General features: G+C 31.4%; 3 protein-coding genes across 3 annotated transcripts in view; all 3 read right to left on the bottom strand.

Annotated features, from left to right (window-relative positions):
• Nucleotides 1-21,121, bottom strand: part of LOC144838181 (uncharacterized) — a 160,082-nt gene that overhangs the window by 7,933 nt on the left and 131,028 nt on the right. The window contains exons 17-22 of the mRNA XM_078693540.1: nucleotides 10,001-10,045; nucleotides 8,809-9,345; nucleotides 1,069-1,131; nucleotides 711-824; nucleotides 393-488; nucleotides 149-193 (exon numbers count right to left, since the gene is read on the bottom strand). Coding sequence (XP_078549666.1) covers nucleotides 149-193; nucleotides 393-488; nucleotides 711-824; nucleotides 1,069-1,131; nucleotides 8,809-9,345; nucleotides 10,001-10,045 — 900 coding nt within the window. The remainder of the gene's footprint in view (nucleotides 1-148; nucleotides 194-392; nucleotides 489-710; nucleotides 825-1,068; nucleotides 1,132-8,808; nucleotides 9,346-10,000; nucleotides 10,046-21,121) is intronic.
• On the bottom strand, nucleotides 2,855-7,298 carry LOC144837168 (uncharacterized). Its single transcript, XM_078692181.1, has 8 exons — nucleotides 7,184-7,298; nucleotides 5,353-5,397; nucleotides 5,082-5,195; nucleotides 4,764-4,859; nucleotides 4,520-4,564; nucleotides 4,234-4,347; nucleotides 3,998-4,075; nucleotides 2,855-2,877 (listed from the first exon to the last, which is right to left on the bottom strand). The coding sequence occupies exons 1-8, from the start codon at nucleotides 7,296-7,298 to the stop codon at nucleotides 2,855-2,857; spliced, it is 630 nt and encodes a 209-aa protein (XP_078548307.1).
• Nucleotides 16,564-19,692, bottom strand: LOC144837170 (UNC5C-like protein). The gene is made up of 6 exons (XM_078692184.1): nucleotides 19,186-19,692; nucleotides 18,618-18,761; nucleotides 18,280-18,412; nucleotides 18,138-18,167; nucleotides 17,905-17,964; nucleotides 16,564-16,580 (listed from the first exon to the last, which is right to left on the bottom strand). Exons 1-6 carry the CDS (start codon nucleotides 19,690-19,692, stop codon nucleotides 16,564-16,566), a joined length of 891 nt encoding a protein of 296 aa, XP_078548310.1.

Here is a 21,121-nt window from a genome sequence, read left to right on the forward strand (position 1 = left end):
TTTGTTGTTTTTGTTGACATGTTACTGATAGGTTAGTGGTGCTTAACCATTTTCAACAGGTTAACGTAATTAATTCTGGCTCAATTCAATGTTGTTAGTAATTGTAATAGATACATGTAATCATGGCCAAAAATGAATCATACTGTACCTTGTTCATTTTCTTGTGTATTGGTCTCTGTATCATCTTGCTCATCTGTGAAGATGTAATATTTTTTGGAATATTAGTAAAATAATTTCATGTCAGTATGTGTTGTATTGTATGTAGAACCATAATATGAAGAAGAATTTAGTTATGTAACATACTGAATTCCAACAGACTGAGTGTACAAAGGCGTGCAACAACAACTGGCCAAATTAACCATATACAAATTATTCTATGAGACTCAACTCACCAGTTTCTGGTTTAGGTTTAATTTCCTGTTCCAATTGTGTATGAGATTCCTCCTTAACAGTACCTGGTGAATCTGATGGTAATTCCTTTGTCACTTCTGTTATAAAGACAAATATACAGAATATAGTTTATATATGTATGTATACATTATGTATTGAACAGTATATTAAAGAACAGCTTTAGACAATTGTTGATTGAGTTATATATGTTTAAATAAATGTCTATTCATCATTTTCTATTGTTCAACTTTGTAACTCACTTGACTAGTGTAGTGATGAAATAAAATAAAAAGTAAATTGATTTATGATCCTAAACTCACCACTCTCTGCTTCAAGTTTTCTTTCCTGTTCCTCAATCATCAGTTTCTTCATTGGTTTTTGAAATTCCTCATTAACAGTAACTGGTGAATCTGAATCTAATTGTTTTGTTACTTCTGTTCAACAAAAATACAGAAAAGACAGTAATTTATACATTACACATTTAAATGACAAAGCTTTTGATTTTTTTATGAGTTATACATGTTGAAATAAATGACTGTCTATGTTCATTTTGGAGAGTAACATAACTATACATTTTCATCTAAAATGTATACAGTTTGAATAACTCAAAATGTGCTACAGTTATTATTATAATATGTCTATTTAGTTTTAGTTTAAAATGTAACCAATGGATACTACCTTGTTGACTGCCTTGGATGTCAGACTGTGGTAATGCAGAGGTCACTGAACCATCTTGCACATCTGTGAAAAAGTAGTTTTTTTTGGAATCTTGTGAAATAATACAATTATGCATAATTAGTTATCCGCTTAGTAGCGGATAATTAGTTATCCGCTTAGTAGCGGATAACTCCTTGTAACTGTCCTGTTTCATCATCTTTTTTTTTTTTTCTGTATTATACTTCTTTCCTTCTGTCATTTTTGTGCGTCGCGTTTCTCTAAAACATGTAAACAGAACATATCGTAACTTTGTCAACATATCGACATTTACGTGAACTTGTGCACCTCCTATTTTTGAATGACGTCAGAGTTGCTCAACATGAATTACGCGCGATTTTATGAATTTCAATGATTGATCATAGATTATAAACAAAAAGTTATTTTGTATTAAGGGCAAACTTTCTATGGATTAAAAATGGCATGTTTCACAAGAAGTTACGCGCGTACGCGCATTTAAAATTTCAAAATGCGCAAAAATAATTTCTATCCACGCTGATCATGACATTTTGAGCATGTCAAAAATTCCCACGCGCGCGAAAAATGTTACGCGTAAGGTGCGCACAGAGCATGAAAATCATGTGTTTTTCTCTAAAATTATGATTTTACAGCCTTTCCTAGTCAGTTTAATAAAGATTAACATCATTTCAAATTAAAATGACGTCATACGAACACGTTGATTTAGACCATTTGCGCGCGTTTTAGTTGAAAAAGTTATAAAATATTGTCAAAATAATGCCAATTTCGAATCAATTATAGCTCTTCGGGATCAAAGGTTAGCCCAATTTTTTTAACTTATTATGTAAGATGATAAATTGTAGATATGACTTCATGCAGAATTTGTACCTCTCGGATGTTATGACGTCATCGTATGGCCACACGAATGTAAAATATAGGATTTTTGTCTCTTTCGTTATTGCTCGTCATATTCAACAGAGCTCATCTCGCTTATACGTATTCCATTTCCCCCGAGATTTTATTATTGTCTACGTTAATCAACTATCTTCCGTATGAGTTAAAAATGTTTAAATTTTTATGACGTCATCATGTCTAAAAATGTAAATAACGTGGGTCACTTATTTTCATCTTTACAGTAAATTTCAATCTGTTATAGCTCGTCAGAATAAAAAGTGATAATCATGATTAAAACGTTTTCTGGAAGCTATTGGATTGTAGATACGAATTCATGTAAACATGTTGCCAATCGGATGTTGTGACGTCATCATATGGCCAGTTGAATAAAAAAAGTCATATTTTCATATTTTGCGTAATAGTTCATCACATTTAAAAGGGTGCGCATCTATATTTTACGTATTCAAATTTCTTCTACACGTTAATATGTTGTTCCTGAGATAATTTCCTTCTGAAATTGCTATCTAAGTGTTTCATTTTGATACCGTCGCCATGGTAAAAATTGGAATAAATGGCGGGTCCCGTAATTTCACCTATTCTACACTGTATGTAATATGTCTACAGATTATACTGTTTGCACTGTATATACTATATGACACAAAATTGACAGAATTCAGCACTAACAGCATATGATATTCTTCAGTTCTTGCCATAATGCCATAATCTTTATCTGTGTGCAATATTCCAACGTATGACGTGCACATGGCGTTTGTCGTGGTGCGGATAACTAACTCGTCAAAGTGACGAGTTTCATGTCTAGTTTTATCCAAGGATGTATAATCAATTATTTCTTATTTTACTGCCATTGTCATTAGTATTATTTTATTAAGATGGGAATTTAAATTGTGACAGATGGGCAAACTTTTGAAATTGAAATTAATAAATTTTATTTCATTGAAATTGTTTTTGTTGATTTAACCCTTTCACTGCGCAGCATTAGTTCCAGCTATGTGCGTATATGCATTTAAGAAATTTGCAAAAAAATACTAAATGACATAATTTTGTAATTATTTTAAAAGGTTGGTCTATGGTTGGAAGTAAAAAAAAAGCTAATTAGCATATTAATGACATCATTACATCTATTTTGGATTTCCTGTTTTTTTATTAATTCATGATAAAAACTATTTCTTCTATAATTTTTATAGAATATGGTTTTCCCACTGGATAATAGGGAGGTTTCGCAACCTTACGAATACGATAACGAAAACAGATACATCACACATTTGTGAAACTTTTGAGCTGATCCCCATTTCATATTCGTAAAGCGTATTCGTGTTGACGAATATCACCAGTCATATTCGTAACTACAAAACGAGTATAGTTTTTGATCTATTTTGCACATTTTGCATTTGAATCAGGAATGATTCATGATTATAATATAATTATAGATTTATTGAAATTAATTTACTAAAGTAATTTACTAAAATGCCAGGTAAACTTTGATAAATAGCAGTTTTTAAAGTCCTCACTCGCTTTGATGTTACGCTAGGCCTAGACAACCAAGCAACACGTACCTGCGCTTCGCTCAAATTTACCGCAGTCATATTTTGGACGGCGCCCTCAATATTCGTTGCCATGCGAAACAGATTTTTACTGGCTAACGAAAAACGAATACGTGTGCGTGACGTATCAGTTTTCGTATTCGTAAGGTTGCGAAACCTCCCTATTGATGAAGATATGTGTAACAAATAAAAATATCAAACAAATTTGAATTATTTTTATCGTTTTATAAAAAATTTGGCATAAAATTGTTGGTCAAAATCGTAGAAAAATGAAATTTTTCGAAAAAATCACTGTTACAGAAAAACTAAGACTAATTCAGAATTCTTTTTGCAGAATGAACATGATATTGCTCTATTGGGGTGGGTAAAAATTGGCAAGTGGAGGATGTAAAAAAAATTTAGCTGAAATCTTTCTATAAAATCACATTTAAAGTTATTTTAACCATATAATAACACAATTAATATTTTATGAGACTCACCACTCTCTGGGTCAGGTTTAATTTCCTGTTCCACTACTTGTGTATCTGATGAATCCGATAGAAATTGCTTTGTCACTTCTGGTCAATAAAAACATCCAGAAAAGACAGTTATTATGTTTAAATATGTTTATCATTTTCTTTTGTTGAACTTTGCAATTGACTTGACTTGTGTCACTGTTGAGTGGTGATGAAAAAAAAAAAATAAAAAGTAAATTGATTTATGATCCTTAACTCACCACTCTTTGCTTCAAGTTTTGTTTCCTGTTCCTCAATCATCCCTTTCTTCATTTGTGTTTGTAATTCTTCATTAACAGTACTCAGTGAATCTGATGTTAATTGCTTTGTTAATTCTGTTCAACAAAAATACAGAAAAGTTTGTTGTTTTTGTTGACATGTTACTGATAGGTTAGTGGTGCTTAACCATTTTCAACAGGTTAACGTAATTAATTCTGGCTCAATTCAATGTTGTTAGTAATTGTAATAGATACATGTAATCATGGCCAAAAATGAATCATACTGTACCTTGTTCATTTTCTTGTGTATTGGTCTCTGTATCATCTTGCTCATCTGTGAAGATGTAATATTTTTTGGAATATTAGTAAAATAATTTCATGTCAGTATGTGTTGTATTGTATGTAGAACCATAATATGAAGAAGAATTTAGTTATGTAACATACTGAATTCCAACAGACTGAGTGTACAAAGGCGTGCAACAACAACTGGCCAAATTAACCATATACAAATTATTCTATGAGACTCAACTCACCAGTTTCTGGTTTAGGTTTAATTTCCTGTTCCAATTGTGTATGAGATTCCTCCTTAACAGTACCTGGTGAATCTGATGGTAATTCCTTTGTCACTTCTGTTATAAAGACAAATATACAGAATATAGTTTATATATGTATGTATACATTATGTATTGAACAGTATATTAAAGAACAGCTTTAGACAATTGTTGATTGAGTTATATATGTTTAAATAAATGTCTATTCATCATTTTCTATTGTTCAACTTTGTAACTCACTTGACTAGTGTAGTGATGAAATAAAATAAAAAGTAAATTGATTTATGATCCTAAACTCACCACTCTCTGCTTCAAGTTTTCTTTCCTGTTCCTCAATCATCAGTTTCTTCATTGGTTTTTGAGATTCCTCATTAACAGTACTCTGTGAATCTGATGTTAATTGCTTTGTTAATTCTGTTCAACAAAAATAAAAAAAGATCGTTATTTGTTTTTGTTGACATTAAATGTTACTGATAGGTGCTTATGTCTCCATTTTCAACAGGTTAACGTAATTAATTCTGGCTCAATTCAATGTTGTTAGTAATTGATACAAAAATGAATCACACTATACCTTGTTCATTTTCTTGTGTAGTGGTCTCTGTATCATCTTGCTCATCTGTAAAGATGTGATAGTTTTTGGAATATTAGTAAAAAAATGTCATGTCAGTATGTGTTGTATTGTATGTAGAACCATTTAAATATGAATCTAATTGGTTATCCGCACTTGGCGGATAACTCCTTGTTATTGTCATGATCTTTTTTTTTTTTTTTTCCATGTTATTCTTCTTTCTTTCCCAGAACTTTGTTCGCAGCGTATCTCTAATTCTGGTAAACATAAGATTGTATAACTTTGTCATAAGATTGGCCTGTAGCTGTAGATGTGCAAAAAACTTCGTTATATGACGTTAGAGTCGCTCAGCGTAAGTTACGAGCGATTTTATGAATTTCAATGATTGATCATAGATTATAAACCAAAAGTCATTTTGTATTGACACTTGGTGAAAATTTAGGTCATATCATAGGCAAACTTTCTATGGATTAAAAATGGCACAAGAAGTTACGCGTACACACGCATTTAAAATTTCAAAATTAATTTCTAATCAACTTTCTACGCTGATCATGACATTTTGCGCATGTCAAAAATTCCCCCGCGCGCGAAAAAATTTACGTGTAAGGTGCGCACGGAGCATGAAAATCATGTGTTTTTCACTTGAATTATGATTTTACAGCCTTTCCTAGTCATTTTAAAAAAGATTGACATCATTTCAAATTAAAATGACGTCATACGAACACGTTGATTTATACCATTTACGCGCGTTTTAGTTGAAAAAGTTACAAAATATTGTCAAAATTATGCCTATTTTGAATCTATTATAGCTCCTCAGAATAATATGTAAGCAGATATCTTGTAGATATGAATTCATGCCGAATCTTTACCTCTCGGTTGTTGTGACGTTATCGTATGGCCACACGAATGTAAAATATAAGATTTTTGTCTCTTTCGTTATTGCTCATCACATTCAATAGAGCGCATCTCACTTATCCGTATTCCATTTCTCCCGAGATTTTAATACTGTCTATGTCAATCTATCTTTCGCATGAGTTAAAAATATATTAATTTTTATGACGTCATAATGTCTAAAAATGTAAATAACGTGGGCCACTTATTTTCATCTTTACAGTAAATTTCAATCTGTTATAGCTCGTCCAAATAAAAAGTGATAATCATGATTAAAACGTTTTCTGGAAGCTATTGGATTGTAGATACGAATTCAAGTGAATATTTTGCCAATCAGATGTTGTGAAGTCATCATATAGCCAGTTGAATAAAAAAAAGTGGTATTTTCATATTTTGCGTCATAGTTCATGACATTTAAAAGAGCGTGCATCCATATTCTACGTATCCAAATTTCTTTAACACGTTAATATGTTGTTGCTCAGATAATTTCCTTCCAAAATTGGTAACTACGTGTTTCATTTTGATGACTTCATCATGTTAAAAATTAGATTGAAAGATGGGTCTCGTAATTTCATCTATGCTACACTGTATATAACATATACAGTGTATTCTGTTATAATACCGCAATGATATAGGTACAATTCAGCACTGTAAACATAATTAATTCATGTCATAGGATGGCATAATAATTGTCGACGTTTATAATAGTTTAATGTATGTGCATGTTACATTTCCGCGGATTACACATTTAAATGACAAAGCTTTTGATTTTTATGAGTTATACATGTTGAAATAAATGACTGTCTATGTTTATTTTGGAGAGTAACATAACTATACATTTTCATCTAAAATGTATACAGTTTGATTAACTCAAAATGTGCTACAGTTATTATTATAATATGTCTATTTAGTTTTAGTTTAAAATGTAACCAATGGATCCTACCTTGTTGACTGCCTTGGATGTCAGACTGTGGTAATGCAGAGGTCACTGAACAATCTTGCACATCTGTGAAAAAGTAGTTTTTTTGGGAATCTTGTGAAATAATACAATTATGCATGATTTTATCCAAGTAAGTATAATCAATTATTTCTTATTTCACTGTTATTGTCATTGGTATTATTTTAATAAGATGGGAATTTAAATTGTGGCAGATGGCAATAAATTATTTATCAAACATCTACATTTATTTCAGTGAATTTGATTTTAATGACTAAAACAGATAGTTTAATAATATGAATGTATCTTTTTAACCAGTGGTGATGCTGGGGAGGAGAGGAAGGTATTTCTACATTGGCCTCTATTGTGGACCAAAATATGTACTGTACAGGGCCGTAGCCAGCATGAGGCAGACAAGGCACCCAATATTTTATATTAATAATTATATTTAAAGCATCTTTTCCCCGTCTGTTTTTAACCTCTCGCTATGGTCTTGCTGTAGTTTACCAATGCGTACGTCGTGTACTGTGTATCGACGTATGATGCAGTAAGAATTATGTTATCGATCTAATTGTTCGAATGTTCACCAATTTTTTAATTGACGATTAACCCTCTGTACGGTGGGGTACCTAAAATAGAGGTTTCATTGTAGGCCTATATTACTAATCAAAAGACATGCCATTTTCGTTTAGCCAACATCTCATTATAGCTAAATTGTCAATGTCCTGTATGTCATAAACATCTCACCATAAATCGATGGTACGCACGCATACACCTAGGAAAATGGTCTACGCTTATGGATGCACCTCCCCACCCCTGACATTTTCAAAGTATGAGCTCTAGTTTTCAAAATTGACTTAACTCAGCCCCAACCATAGAGTTGGTCATGGATACTTATAAATTGCATTTTATATTTTGAAGTATATTAAGTGCATTTTCCGGGGACCTAACAGCTCTAATTTTCAAAATTTTCTTAGCTCACCCCCAACAACCCCAACCATGGTGGGCTGGTCCTGGAAACTTATAATTGCATTTCATATTTCAATGTAAACTGCAATTTCCAGGGACCTAGTAGCAGCTTTATTTTTTCAACATTTTCTTAGTTCAGCCCTAACGTTGGTAGAGCTTTTCCTGGAGTTTTATAATAATTTAGTTTTACATCAATGAATTAAGTGCAATTTCCGGAGACCCAGCTTCATTTTTCAAAATTTCTTATAGATTACCCCCAGAGGAGGGGTGGGGGTGCGGGTTTGTTGTTGTTAGTTAGTCCCGTATTTACAATTTTCAAACACAATTTTAAATTACATTTTCTATATCTATAATCAGTTTTCCAAATTACAAAATTCCAAATTCTTCATCAACATATTTTTGTGTTTATGACATTATCCTATTTTAGTAAAGCAATGTCTGTATTATCACTTTCTTGCCATATTCATCAGTCTCTTTCTCACCCACTATTGCCTATACATAATCAGTTAATAAATAAAATAATCAATACATTATCAACTTGTATAGTATATAAACAATGATTGAAATTAAATCATGTAACATTTTAAAACAAATGAAAGATATGAATAGTTACATTACAATTAACTTTGGAATAGTTTTGTAAGAATATTAAATACCATTACCAAGTAGTGTGTTGCTTGCTATTCCACCAAGACGTTCTGCAAACCTCTGTATTTTGTCGAAATCATCTAATTGTTTATTAATCTCCAGAGAGAGAACTGCATCCCATACATTGGAGAAGTTATATTTTGTCAAGTCATAGTAAGCAGTAACATTATGTAATGCATCTGGGTCAACTTGTTTCAGGGCCTTAAACAGCCCCTTTCTGTAAGGTGACAACTTGGTTTTACCAGTATGTCTATTCTGAATGTTGTTGTCTCTCATATACTTAGATACAAGATCTTTGGCCTGTTGGATGTCAGATGTATTTGTAATCTCTAACAGCAAGTTAACATTAGTTGGTGAGATTAAACCTTTGTCTTCAAGTGCATTGAGTAAGTTATGTCCATTGAAATCTCTATTTGTAAGGTCCCCGACATCCAATTGATCAAATAGTAGGAACCTTATCCAACGGTATCTTTCACCATCAAAGTACCCACTGAGACCAGCTTTTAGGTCTCGGAAACTGTTCAAAGATTCAGAATCTGCCATTGTGTTTCCTGCAAATAAAATTACAGAAAATTACTGAAATACTGAAAAGCTTTATTTGTCCATTATCATAAAAAAATAACAATAGAAATTCTTCTTAAAGATCAGCAAATATTAGTATGATCAAAAACAGATATATATATAAAATATAAACAAAAAATTTAAATATAGAACATACACATTATTGCACAAAATCTTAAGTTTAAAAAGCGACTAAAAGTTAAAATATGATAAAATGCATATGGACATTTTCGTGTCTCATTATCCAGATATAATAAATGCCCGCTTCTTCTATATCTCACTAGTCTGCTTAATTCTTAAATAATAATGACTTTACATGTTTTTTTTCTTAGCAAAACGCTTCTTTGTGCCTTTTGCTTGCTTTTATGTGTTTAATATTTATAATATTTATTTGAAAGAGTATGTGAAATTTATAATTTGTAAAAATTTGGCCTTAGTAAAAAATCCCCAATTCAGCTTTTTTGGCTGCTATGGATTTTTATTTGTTTTGTATGTTTTATGTTTAAGGATTGAAATAAAATAAAGATACTAAGAGATGTTTCCCCCAATTCTGATCAAAACCAGTTTGAGATGCTGTAAATATTATATTTGTTTTTATTTTCTCTCTCCACACTACTTATTTACCAACATATTTCAATCAATTACCTTGATCCGTTTTTTTTCCTTTCCTTTCTTTTGGCCCACTTTCGTCTGCAAATAAAACAAAAAATATTTATCCACTTTACAAGATGTCACAGCTATTATCAATAATAATTCTGATAGTACTACTACTGGAAGAGGAATGAAGATATCACAGCTAATAGCAGTATGTTGTAACAATGTAGAGATTATCAATAATAATTCTGATAGTACTACTACTGGTAAGAGGAATGAAGATATCACAGCTAATAGCAGCATGTTGTAACAATGTATAGATTATCAATAATGATTCTGATAGTACTACTACTGGTAAGAGGAATGAAGATATCACAGCTAATAGCAGTATGTTGTAACAATGTATAGATTATCAATAATGATTCTGATAGTACTACTACTGGAAGAGGAATGAAGATATCACAGCTAATAGCAGTATGTTGTAACAATGTAGAGATTATCAATAATAATTCTGATAGTACTACTACTGGAAGAGGAATGAAGATATCACAGCTAATAGCAGTATGTTGTAACAATGTAGAGATTATCAATAATGATTCTGATAGTACTACTATGGTAAGAGGAATGAAGATATCACAGCTAATAGCAGCATGTTGTAACAATGTATAGATTATCAATAATAATTCTGATAGTACTACTACTGGAAGAGGAATGAAGATATCACAGCTAATAGCAGTATGTTGTAACAATGTAGAGATTATCAATAATGATTCTGATAGTACTACTACTGTTAAGATGAATGAAGATATCACAGCTAATAGCAGCATGTTGTAACAATGTAGAGATTATCAATAATAATTCTGATAGTACTACTACTGAGGAATGAAGATATCACAGCTAAAAGCAGTATGTTGTAACAATGTAGAGATTATCAATAATGATTCTGATAGTACTACTACTGTTAAGATGAATGAAGATATCACAGCTAATAGCAGCATGTTGTAACAATGTAGAGATTATCAATAATAATTCTGATAGTACTACTACTGGAAGAGGAATGAAGATATCACAGCTAATAGCAGTATGTTGTAACAATGTAGAGATTATCAATAATGATTCTGATAGTACTACTACTGTTAAGATGAATGAAGATATCACAGCTAATAGCAGTATGTTGTAACAATGTATAGATTATCAATAATAATTCTGATAGTACTACTACTGGTAAGAGGAATGAAGATATCACAGCTAATAGCAGCATGTTGTAACAATGTATAGATTATCAATAATGATTCTGATAGTACTACTACTGGTAAGAGGAATGAAGATATCACAGCTAATAGCAGTATGTTGTAACAATGTATAGATTATCAATAATGATTCTGATAGTACTACTACTGGTAAGAGGAATGAAGATATCACAGCTAATAACAGCATGTTGTAACAATGTATAGATTATCAATAATGATTCTGATAGTACTACTACTGGTAGAGGAATGAAGATATCACAGCTAATAGCAGCATGTTGTAACAATGTATAGATTATCAATAATGATTCTGATAGTACTACTACTGGTAGAGGAATGAAGATATCACAGCTAATAGCAGCATGTTGTAACAATGTATAGATTATCAATAATGATTCTGATAGTACTACTACTGGTAAGAGGAATGAAGATATCACAGCTAATAGCAGCATGTTGTAACAATGTAGAGATTATCAATAATGATTCTGATAGTACTACTACTGTTAAGATGAATGAAGATATCACAGCTAATAGCAGCATGTTGTAACAATGTATAGATTATCAATAATGATTCTGATAGTACTACTACTGGTAAGAGGAATGAAGATATCACAGCTAATAGCAGCATGTTGTAACAATGTAGAGATTATCAATAATGATTCTGATAGTACTACTACTGGAAGAGGAATGAAGATATCACAGCTAATAGCAGCATGTTGTAACAATGTAGAGATTATCAATAATGATTCTGATAGTACTACTACTGTTAAGATGAATGAAGATATCACAGCTAATAGCAGCATGTTGTAACAATGTATAGATTATCAATAATGATTCTGATAGTACTACTACTGGTAAGAGGAATGAAGATATCACAGCTAATAGCAGCATGTTGTAACAATGTATAGATTATCAATAATGATTCTGATAGTACTACTACTGGTAGAGGAATGAAGATATCACAGCTAATAGCAGCATGTTGTAACAATGTATAGATTATCAATAATGATTCTGATAGTACTACTACTGGTAGAGGAATGAAGATATCACAGCTAATAGCAGCATGTTGTAACAATGTATAGATTATCAATAATGATTCTGATAGTACTACTACTGGTAAGAGGAATGAAGATATCACAGCTAATAGCAGCATGTTGTAACAATGTAGAGATTATCAATAATGATTCTGATAGTACTACTACTGTTAAGATGAATGAAGATATCACAGCTAATAGCAGCATGTTGTAACAATGTATAGATTATCAATAATGATTCTGATAGTACTACTACTGGTAAGAGGAATGAAGATATCACAGCTAATAGCAGCATGTTGTAACAATGTAGAGATTATCAATAATGATTCTGATAGTACTACTACTGGAAGAGGAATGAAGATATCACAGCTAATAGCAGCATGTTGTAACAATGTAGAGATTATCAATAATGATTCTGATAGTACTACTACTGTTAAGATGAATGAAGATATCACAGCTAATAGCAGCATGTTGTAACAATGTATAGATTATCAATAATGATTCTGATAGTACTACTACTGGTAAGAGGAATGAAGATATCACAGCTAATAGCAGCATGTTGTAACAATGTATAGATTATCAATAATGATTCTGATAGTACTACTACTGGAAGAGGAATGAAGATATCACAGCTAATAGCAGCATGTTGTAACAATGTATAGATTATCAATAATGATTCTGATAGTACTACTACTGGTAGAGGAATGAAGATATCACAGCTAATAGCAGCATGTTGTAACAATGTATAGATTATCAATAATGATTCTGATAGTACTACTACTGGTAAGAGGAATGAAGATATCACAGCTAATAGCAGCATGTTGTAACAATGTAGAGATTATCAATAATGATTCTGATAGTACTACTACTGTTAAGATGAATGAAGATATCACAGCTAATAGCAGCATGTTGTAACAATGTATAGATTATCAATAATGATTCTGATAGTACTACTACTGGTAAGAGGAATGAAGATATCACAGCTAATAGCAGCATGTTGTAACAATGTATAGATTATCAATAATGATTCTGATAGTACTACTACTGGTAAGAGGAATGAAGATATCACAGCTAATAGCAGCATGTTGTAACAATGTATAGATTATCAATAATGATTCTGATATTACTACTACTGTTAAGATGAATGAAGATATCACAGCTAATAGCAGCATGTTGTAACAATGTATAGATTATCAATAATGATTCTGATAGTACTACTACTGGTAAGAGGAATGAAGATATCACAGCTAATAGCAGCATGTTGTAACAATGTAGAGATTATCAATAATGATTCTGATAGTACTACTACTGGTAAGAGGAATGAAGATATCACAGCTAATAACAGCATGTTGTAACAATGTATAGATTATCAATAATGATTCTGATAGTACTACTACTGGTAGAGGAATGAAGATATCACAGCTAATAGCAGCATGTTGTAACAATGTATAGATTATCAATAATGATTCTGATAGTACTACTACTGGTAGAGGAATGAAGATATCACAGCTAATAGCAGCATGTTGTAACAATGTATAGATTATCAATAATGATTCTGATAGTACTACTACTGGTAAGAGGAATGAAGATATCACAGCTAATAGCAGCATGTTGTAACAATGTATAGATTATCAATAATGATTCTGCTAGTACTACTACTGGTAGAGGAATGAAGATATCACAGCGAATAGCAGCATGTTGTAACAATGTAGAGATTATCAATAATGATTCTGATAGTACTACTACTGGTAAGAGGAATGAAGATATCACAGCTAATAGCAGCATGTTGTAACAATGTAGAGATTATCAATAATAATTCTGATAGTACTACTACTGGTAAGAGGAATGAAGATATCACAGCTAATAGCAGTATGTTGTAACAATGTAGAGATTATCAATAATGATTCTGATAGTACTACTACTGTTAAGATGAATGAAGATATCACAGCTAATAGCAGCATGTTGTAACAATGTATAGATTATCAATAATGATTCTGATAGTACTACTACTGGTAAGAGGAATGAAGATATCACAGCTAATAGCAGCATGTTGTAACAATGTATAGATTATCAATAATGATTCTGATAGTACTACTACTGGTAAGAGGAATGAAGATATCACAGCTAATAGCAGCATGTTGTAACAATGTATAGATTATCAATAATGATTCTGATATTACTACTACTGTTAAGATGAATGAAGATATCACAGCTAATAGCAGCATGTTGTAACAATGTATAGATTATCAATAATGATTCTGATAGTACTACTACTGGTCAGAGGAATGAAGATATCACAGCTAATAGCAGCATGTTGTAACAATGTAGAGATTATCAATAATGATTCTGCTAGTACTACTACTGTTAAGATGAATGAAGATATCACAGCTAATAGCAGCATGTTGTAACAATGTATAGATTATCAATAATGATTCTGATAGTACTACTACTGGTTAAGAGGAATGAAGATATCACAGCTAATAGCAGCATGTTGTAACAATGTAGAGATTATCAATAATGATTCTGATAGTACTACTACTGGTAAGAGGAATGAAGATATCACAGCTAATAGCAGCATGTTGTAGCAATGTATAGATTATCAATAATGATTCTGATAGTACTACTACTGGTAAGAGGAATGAAGATATCACAGCTAATAGCAGCATGTTGTAACAATGTATAGAATACCAATAATGATTCTAATAGTACTACTACTGGTAAGAGGAATGAAGATATCACAGCTAATAGCAGCATGTTGTAACAATGTATAGATTATCAATAATGATTCTGATAGTACTACTACTGGTAAGAGGAATGAAGATATCACAGCTAATAGCAGCATGTTGTAACAATGTATAGATTATCAATAATGATTCTGATAGTACTACTACTGGTAAGAGGAATGAAGATATCACAGCTAATAGCAACATGTTGTAACAATGTATATATTATCAATAATGATTCTACTTGTAAGGAAAGTATCTTTTATAATGAACAATAAGAACTGTATTTGAGATGAATTATTCAGAAACAAGATTTCAGTGCTTATTGTTCATTATAAAAGATACTTTCCTTACAATTCAAATTGTTTGTCAGGCAAATCCCTAGCATAAGCCTACTGTCATACTTTCGACCCGTCAAAATACACTCATTTAGTAACTAAACATATATTAAACTGGTACTGGTTAGCATTCATAAACTTTAGTATTCACTGGTTAGCGTTTATTAACTTTCGTTTCTTTTCAGTCCTTTTCAAACTACTACAATATTCATGCACGTTCAACATCCGGGATAGCAACTGACATAATTCCTGGGTGCGCGCTACAACTCGGATTTGCTATGAATCCTCCTATAAATTCCCCCAGCAATGAGGAAATCTCATTAAAAAATAAATTAATAATGCAAATTTAACTTAAACAATGCAAACTCAACACGTTATCATAAACGTATTATAACTCACTTAAACTACATTGATCATACTTATTAACCTTCTCGTCTACTTTTACATCTACTACTCTCACTCATCACTGGAGTAAGCCTTTACTATCTTCCCTACAAGCCAATCTTTTTCTCATTCTCACAGATTTCCTCATCGTTGTCATTTCAAATTAATTAATTAAATTTCAATATATCACTGGGCGGTTTAAAATTAATTTCTACTAGCAGTAACCCGTTTTTCCTTCCTTAATATGTGGTTACTGTATATACTTTGCATGGGCAAGTATAATAACAGCGCACTTTGATAAAAGTACTTTGACAAATTATTAAAATAAAAACAAATTGTATCAGGACTAAAATTTGGAACTACTGTATTTACGGCCATTGGTTTGTTATACACTATTCCTTCACTTCAATATGTAGGCTAAACAATTAAAGCAATAGTACAGTGGATATAGAACTTTGACTTTAGTTTTGACTGGAAAATAAAAGACGCTAAAGAAAAATTGTGCTGTGTAAATTAGATGATGCGCGCAAACACTATATTATTTTGGGTGTTTTTCGTGGTGTATTAAATTATTTGATACGTAGAGATAAAAAAGTGGACAAAAATCGAATGAAAAACACATTGCTGCGGAAAAACGTATTGCTAAATTTATTTATTTACATTTTATTTTTATTTCACTGGTTTTGATATTTTGCAATGTGTTTGTATGGGAGATTTGTTACGTACTTGCTACTTTTGTAATTAAATTGTGGTCTACCTTAATAATAATAATTCGCATGGCATGATTATTAAGTATATTAAATGCTTACTTTTCCGGGCACGATATTTCCTTTCGTACATAAGTTGGGGACCCCTCATGAGACGTCACAAAATAAACATGAATATTCATTAATCACGTCCATAAGCTACGTTAGAAATGAGCTAACAATTCGCTAATACAAAGGTTTTCTGTCGAGCCGTCTGTGTAGTCGAGTGGATTAGGCTATGGACTTTACATGTCGATGTATGGGGTTCGAATCCGATGAGCAAGTGCTTTTTACTTTATAGTGAGAGAGATTATTTAGAGGGTTAGGTTTAGTTATATTTAGGAACTTAACTATCTTTCACATAAGGGGTCCGAACTTCTGTACGAAATAAAAAATCGCTTCCCGGTCAGACAAATTGTTTTTTTTAAAACAAACAAACTGTCAACAATACAATTCGGAACTATACTTACGGCCATTGATTTTGTTATACACAGAGTATTCCTTTACTTTGAAATATCTGTAAGCTACAAAATGAAAGCAATACTGGATTTGGGGTGCGTCTCAGAAAGTGCATGAGCGGGACAGACTTCTTTCAATCAGTCGGCAGAGATTAAAACATTTTAATGATAAAATATGAATTGGTAAGTTATCGAATTAAGATTATGATTACGGACTCAACACAAAAAGTAGTCGAAATGCGTTCGCAGACACAAACATTTTGGGTGTATTTTTCGTTGATATTTGATATTTAGCGGAAAAATGACACTCATTTGGATTCGTTTTATTAATGTGTGTGTTTCTTCTTTTTTTTTTTTTTTATTTACGTTTTTTTGTGTGTATTTTTTCGTATCTTTTTTGCTAGTTTTGTAATAACATTGTGGTTTAGTTTTTATTTTTAGCTTTAAACGGTGATACTTAATTATTACACATGTCGCGGATTGAACTCGAACATACTAAGCATTGATATCAATGGTCACTGCGATTTGCTCACTGAGCCAAACCGTGATTTACAAAACACATTCTGTTCCAAGGATAGGTGTAATTAATTAAAACTTCAACGGCGCGATCATTCGATACGGTTGACTAAAGACTGTTTATTTAGCGGCCCAGCATGGTGTTTGTAGAGGAGGTTGCGTAGTTTATACAGTGACGTAACATAGTCGCTGAGATGTCAAATTACTGCTATTGTTTGCCTTTTTTTAGTGTTTATCCTTAAAATTCAGGAAAGTGACATAGCCTATCGTGTGCGGCCCCTCAATAAACATCAGTGTGCCAAATGTGAGCACGTACCTTTCTGTGGTTTTGGAGGAGATACATAAAATTACGCGAAAAATTTAGTAGCATTAATATATAGATGCCTGTTAATCTGACATTTTAAAGAGAAATATTACAATTCTAAAGTCATCACTATCAGTATTCTAACTTCATCATCATCATCATTTGGATAATAATCATATTATTATATTATCTACTAGTAACTTACCTTCACTTGGATGACATTGGTTACTCAATGATGCTCCTTCATTTATGTCTTTACTACTGCCTATAAATAATCAATAAAGACATTTTAAATAAGGAATGGCTTTTCTTATTTATAGGTACAGGTAGCACTAAATAAGTACATTTTTGTAGTACAGAATGCCAGTTTTCTGTGCTGTGGAATGGAACATTATAACAATGTATAGATTAGTACAAGAGAATGAATAAATAACATACCCAAGGTTTGTTTTGATGTATTAACAACACCTGTAACAAATAAAATAATTATTTCAATATAAAACAAACACAGATTATTTGTATATATTTGCAACCAAAGACACTTATTTGGTTTTTTTACCAAAGAATTTCAAATACTTACAATTCACAAGTACTGGATCAATATTATTTGACTCCTGTGACAGTAACACTCTTGCCTTTAATAATGAATTACCTCTTATTAAAAGAAACGTCTTTGTTGGTCTTGTATGCCATAGGTAATTAGCAGGGACAATCTACAAAAAAAGTCATATAAAAAATGATTTGATGTGCAGAGTTGTAGTTTGTTGATTAAGATACTCGGCTGCCTATTCTAGGGTCCTAGATTTAATATAATTATATACTTCACCATTTCAACCTACCATAGTAATGCTGTATAATATCTATAATTTGTATAATAATGTATATAGTATTACATTTTTATTCAACACATGTTTTTACCTGTGGTTTTTTAGAGGCCTCTTGAATTTTCCATTTATTGTCTAATACTTCAACAGTAATTTTCATGTCATTATACATAGAGAGTATTTCTACAGGTGATCTTAACATCTGCTCACCACTTCGCATGTGTTCTTGTTCTATTGCCTGTACAAACAACGCATTTATTATGTTATTTTTATTGGTACATTGTTTCTTGATAATTATTCGAAGGAAGAGCAGGCTAGACAATGCAATCATGTTTACATCTTGACAGTGTAGTTAATTATTACATAAAATTATAATAAATTTAAATGTAGGTGCCTGTGAACACCCAGATCTGGAGTTAGGTGTATCACAATGAATTTTTTTTCTTGCACTTTTCATTTTTAAAATAAATAAAAATGACAATTTAATTTAATTAATTCAATGTTTTCTCTAGCTACAGCATTATTGATAAAATACAAGATCTATCCTTTCTAGAATAAATTGTGACAAAGCAACTACTGTATTTAATAGTTAATGTCTATATTTTAAACAGTAAAATAAGATATATACATTATTCAAATGCAGTTTAACAAATAGTAATTACCTGATTATCTGACGGCTTACAAAGTATTGTTTCAAGTTGGTATTCAACACCAAGCATCTTTCCAAAAACTAATAATGACATTGTTTTTATACCACGAAATAATATTTCTAGACCCTTTAGTGTAAAAAAAGTGAAATGATTTAACGTTATACAACATAGACCTTTGCTTAAAGTAAACTGTACATCCTTTTCATCACTTTTCAATGCTATTTGTTTCCATTCATCTTGAATGCGATCTTTAACAAGTAGAGTGAATTCCCAAAACTCTTCATTTATAGCATCGTGTGGAAATGACAGTAAACAGGGCTTGTTGAAGATGGTGCCTTCTGGTCCACATTTAACAATAGGTGATATAATGGTTTCATGAGGATGAAGTAGAGGCATGTCTGTTTCCCCAAAACAATGTTCTAGTGATACTTTAACTTTCTTCCCTTCAATTGCTCCAGCATATATCTGCAACTTGATGTCTGCCTCCTTAAGATGAAGTGTTCCACCAGTAGAGCCCATAATTACCTCCATAATTTGATCTGCAGAATAGAAATCTACTGTAAGATATTACTTTAATGGTATTTGATAAATAGCCATTGCCACAATTGTCTTCATTACACAATGCAAATTCTTTTATTTCAAACTGATGTATCATACACATGTATTTATTTATATCATGCAGAAATTATTTATATATTATAGTTATATTTTAAGCAAAGTTACATAACAAAAAAGCTTTTCATGGTTTTTTTTTATTGTGGCCAGTTTCTGTTGTTGATCAACATTACACTAGCTTATTCATAACTATATGAACAGTATATACAATACTCAATTCTATTGTAGATATTTACACTGTGTTTTTAAATTATGTTTAGATTTTTACTTTCTAGATATGATGAACGTTAAATATATATTTCATAAGATTGATAAATTGATTAAATAGAACTTATGACTCTCCACATGACTGAATTACTTTTTATTAATTATATTTATTAACAAACTAGTTTTATTTTAAAATATTTTGGAAATGAATTGAAACAATCTTTATTCCTATTATTTCATTGCATGTTTTCTGCAATCACATCTATGCATATAACACACTGTAATGGTTAATTGTCTACATTGACATATGTGTCATAGTATCAGAACAATTACATACAGTATAATAATAAATTATTATTACCTCCACCAAGGAGGTTATGTTTTCACCCCTGTATGTTTGTGTGTGTGTGTGTGTCTGTGAACAGCCTGGAGGCCACAGTTTTCATCCGATTCTCACTAAATTTGGCCACAATGATCTATGCCCCAAAAGCTTGGACGATTTCGATTGTGAGGGGAAAGGTCATAGGTCAAGGTCACAACTAACAAAAAACTATTTTACTTCCTAGAGACCACAGTTTTTATCCGATTCTCACCAAACTTAGCCACAATGATCAATGACTCATCATATAATTATGTTTAAATTTTAAAGGGTCAGGGTCAAAGATCAAGGTCCACAAAAAAAAAAGAAACAAAAAAAAACTAAAAAAAAAAAAACTTGACTTGAACCAGCAATCTCAACTGTGAGAGGCTGGATACATAACCATTACACCAAACTCTCATTCTCAACTTTCTAGTGTGCAGTTAGCCTATTTACACTTAGAAGTAATTTCCGGGGACATTTTATGTAGTAGGCGGAGGTTTGTACTCTCGGAGTACCCTCTAGTTGTACATACATTAAATATGCTCTAGTAAACAACTTGACCCTTTGAAGATGCAAGGTATTTTTAATTTAGGAAAAATACAAAAATACATTTTTATGACTAACTTTCAGCAATTGTTGGTTTTATTATGTTATGTAAAATGTTTTGGCCTTCCGAAAAATTGGATTTTTTTTTACCTATGTCAAAGGTCAAATGCTCAAAAAGTGCAATTCAGTGACCCCAAAAAGTTATCCTGTACATATATG

Source organism: Antedon bifida, chromosome 3 (assembly GCF_963402885.1).
Source record: "Antedon bifida chromosome 3, ecAntBifi1.1, whole genome shotgun sequence".
Classification (NCBI taxonomy): Eukaryota; Metazoa; Echinodermata; class Crinoidea; order Comatulida; family Antedonidae; genus Antedon; species Antedon bifida.

Coding starts and splice junctions, on each gene's coding strand:
- LOC144837168 (XM_078692181.1), bottom strand. CDS start 7,298: ATGCATAATTGTATTATTTCACAAGATTCCCAAAAAAACTACTTTTTC. Junction 4,565..4,763: donor TAAACCTAAACCAGAAACTG/GTGAGTTGAGTC, acceptor ACATCTTCACAG/ATGAGCAAGATGATACAGAG. Junction 2,878..3,997: donor TAAACCTGACCCAGAGAGTG/GTGAGTCTCATA, acceptor CAATTTCAAAAG/TTTGCCCATCTGTCACAATT.
- LOC144837170 (XM_078692184.1), bottom strand. CDS start 19,692: ATGGGCTCTACTGGTGGAACACTTCATCTTAAGGAGGCAGACATCAAG. Junction 18,762..19,185: donor GTAAGCCGTCAGATAATCAG/GTAATTACTATT, acceptor TTGTTTGTACAG/GCAATAGAACAAGAACACAT. Junction 18,413..18,617: donor AGGCCTCTAAAAAACCACAG/GTAAAAACATGT, acceptor CTTTTTTTGTAG/ATTGTCCCTGCTAATTACCT.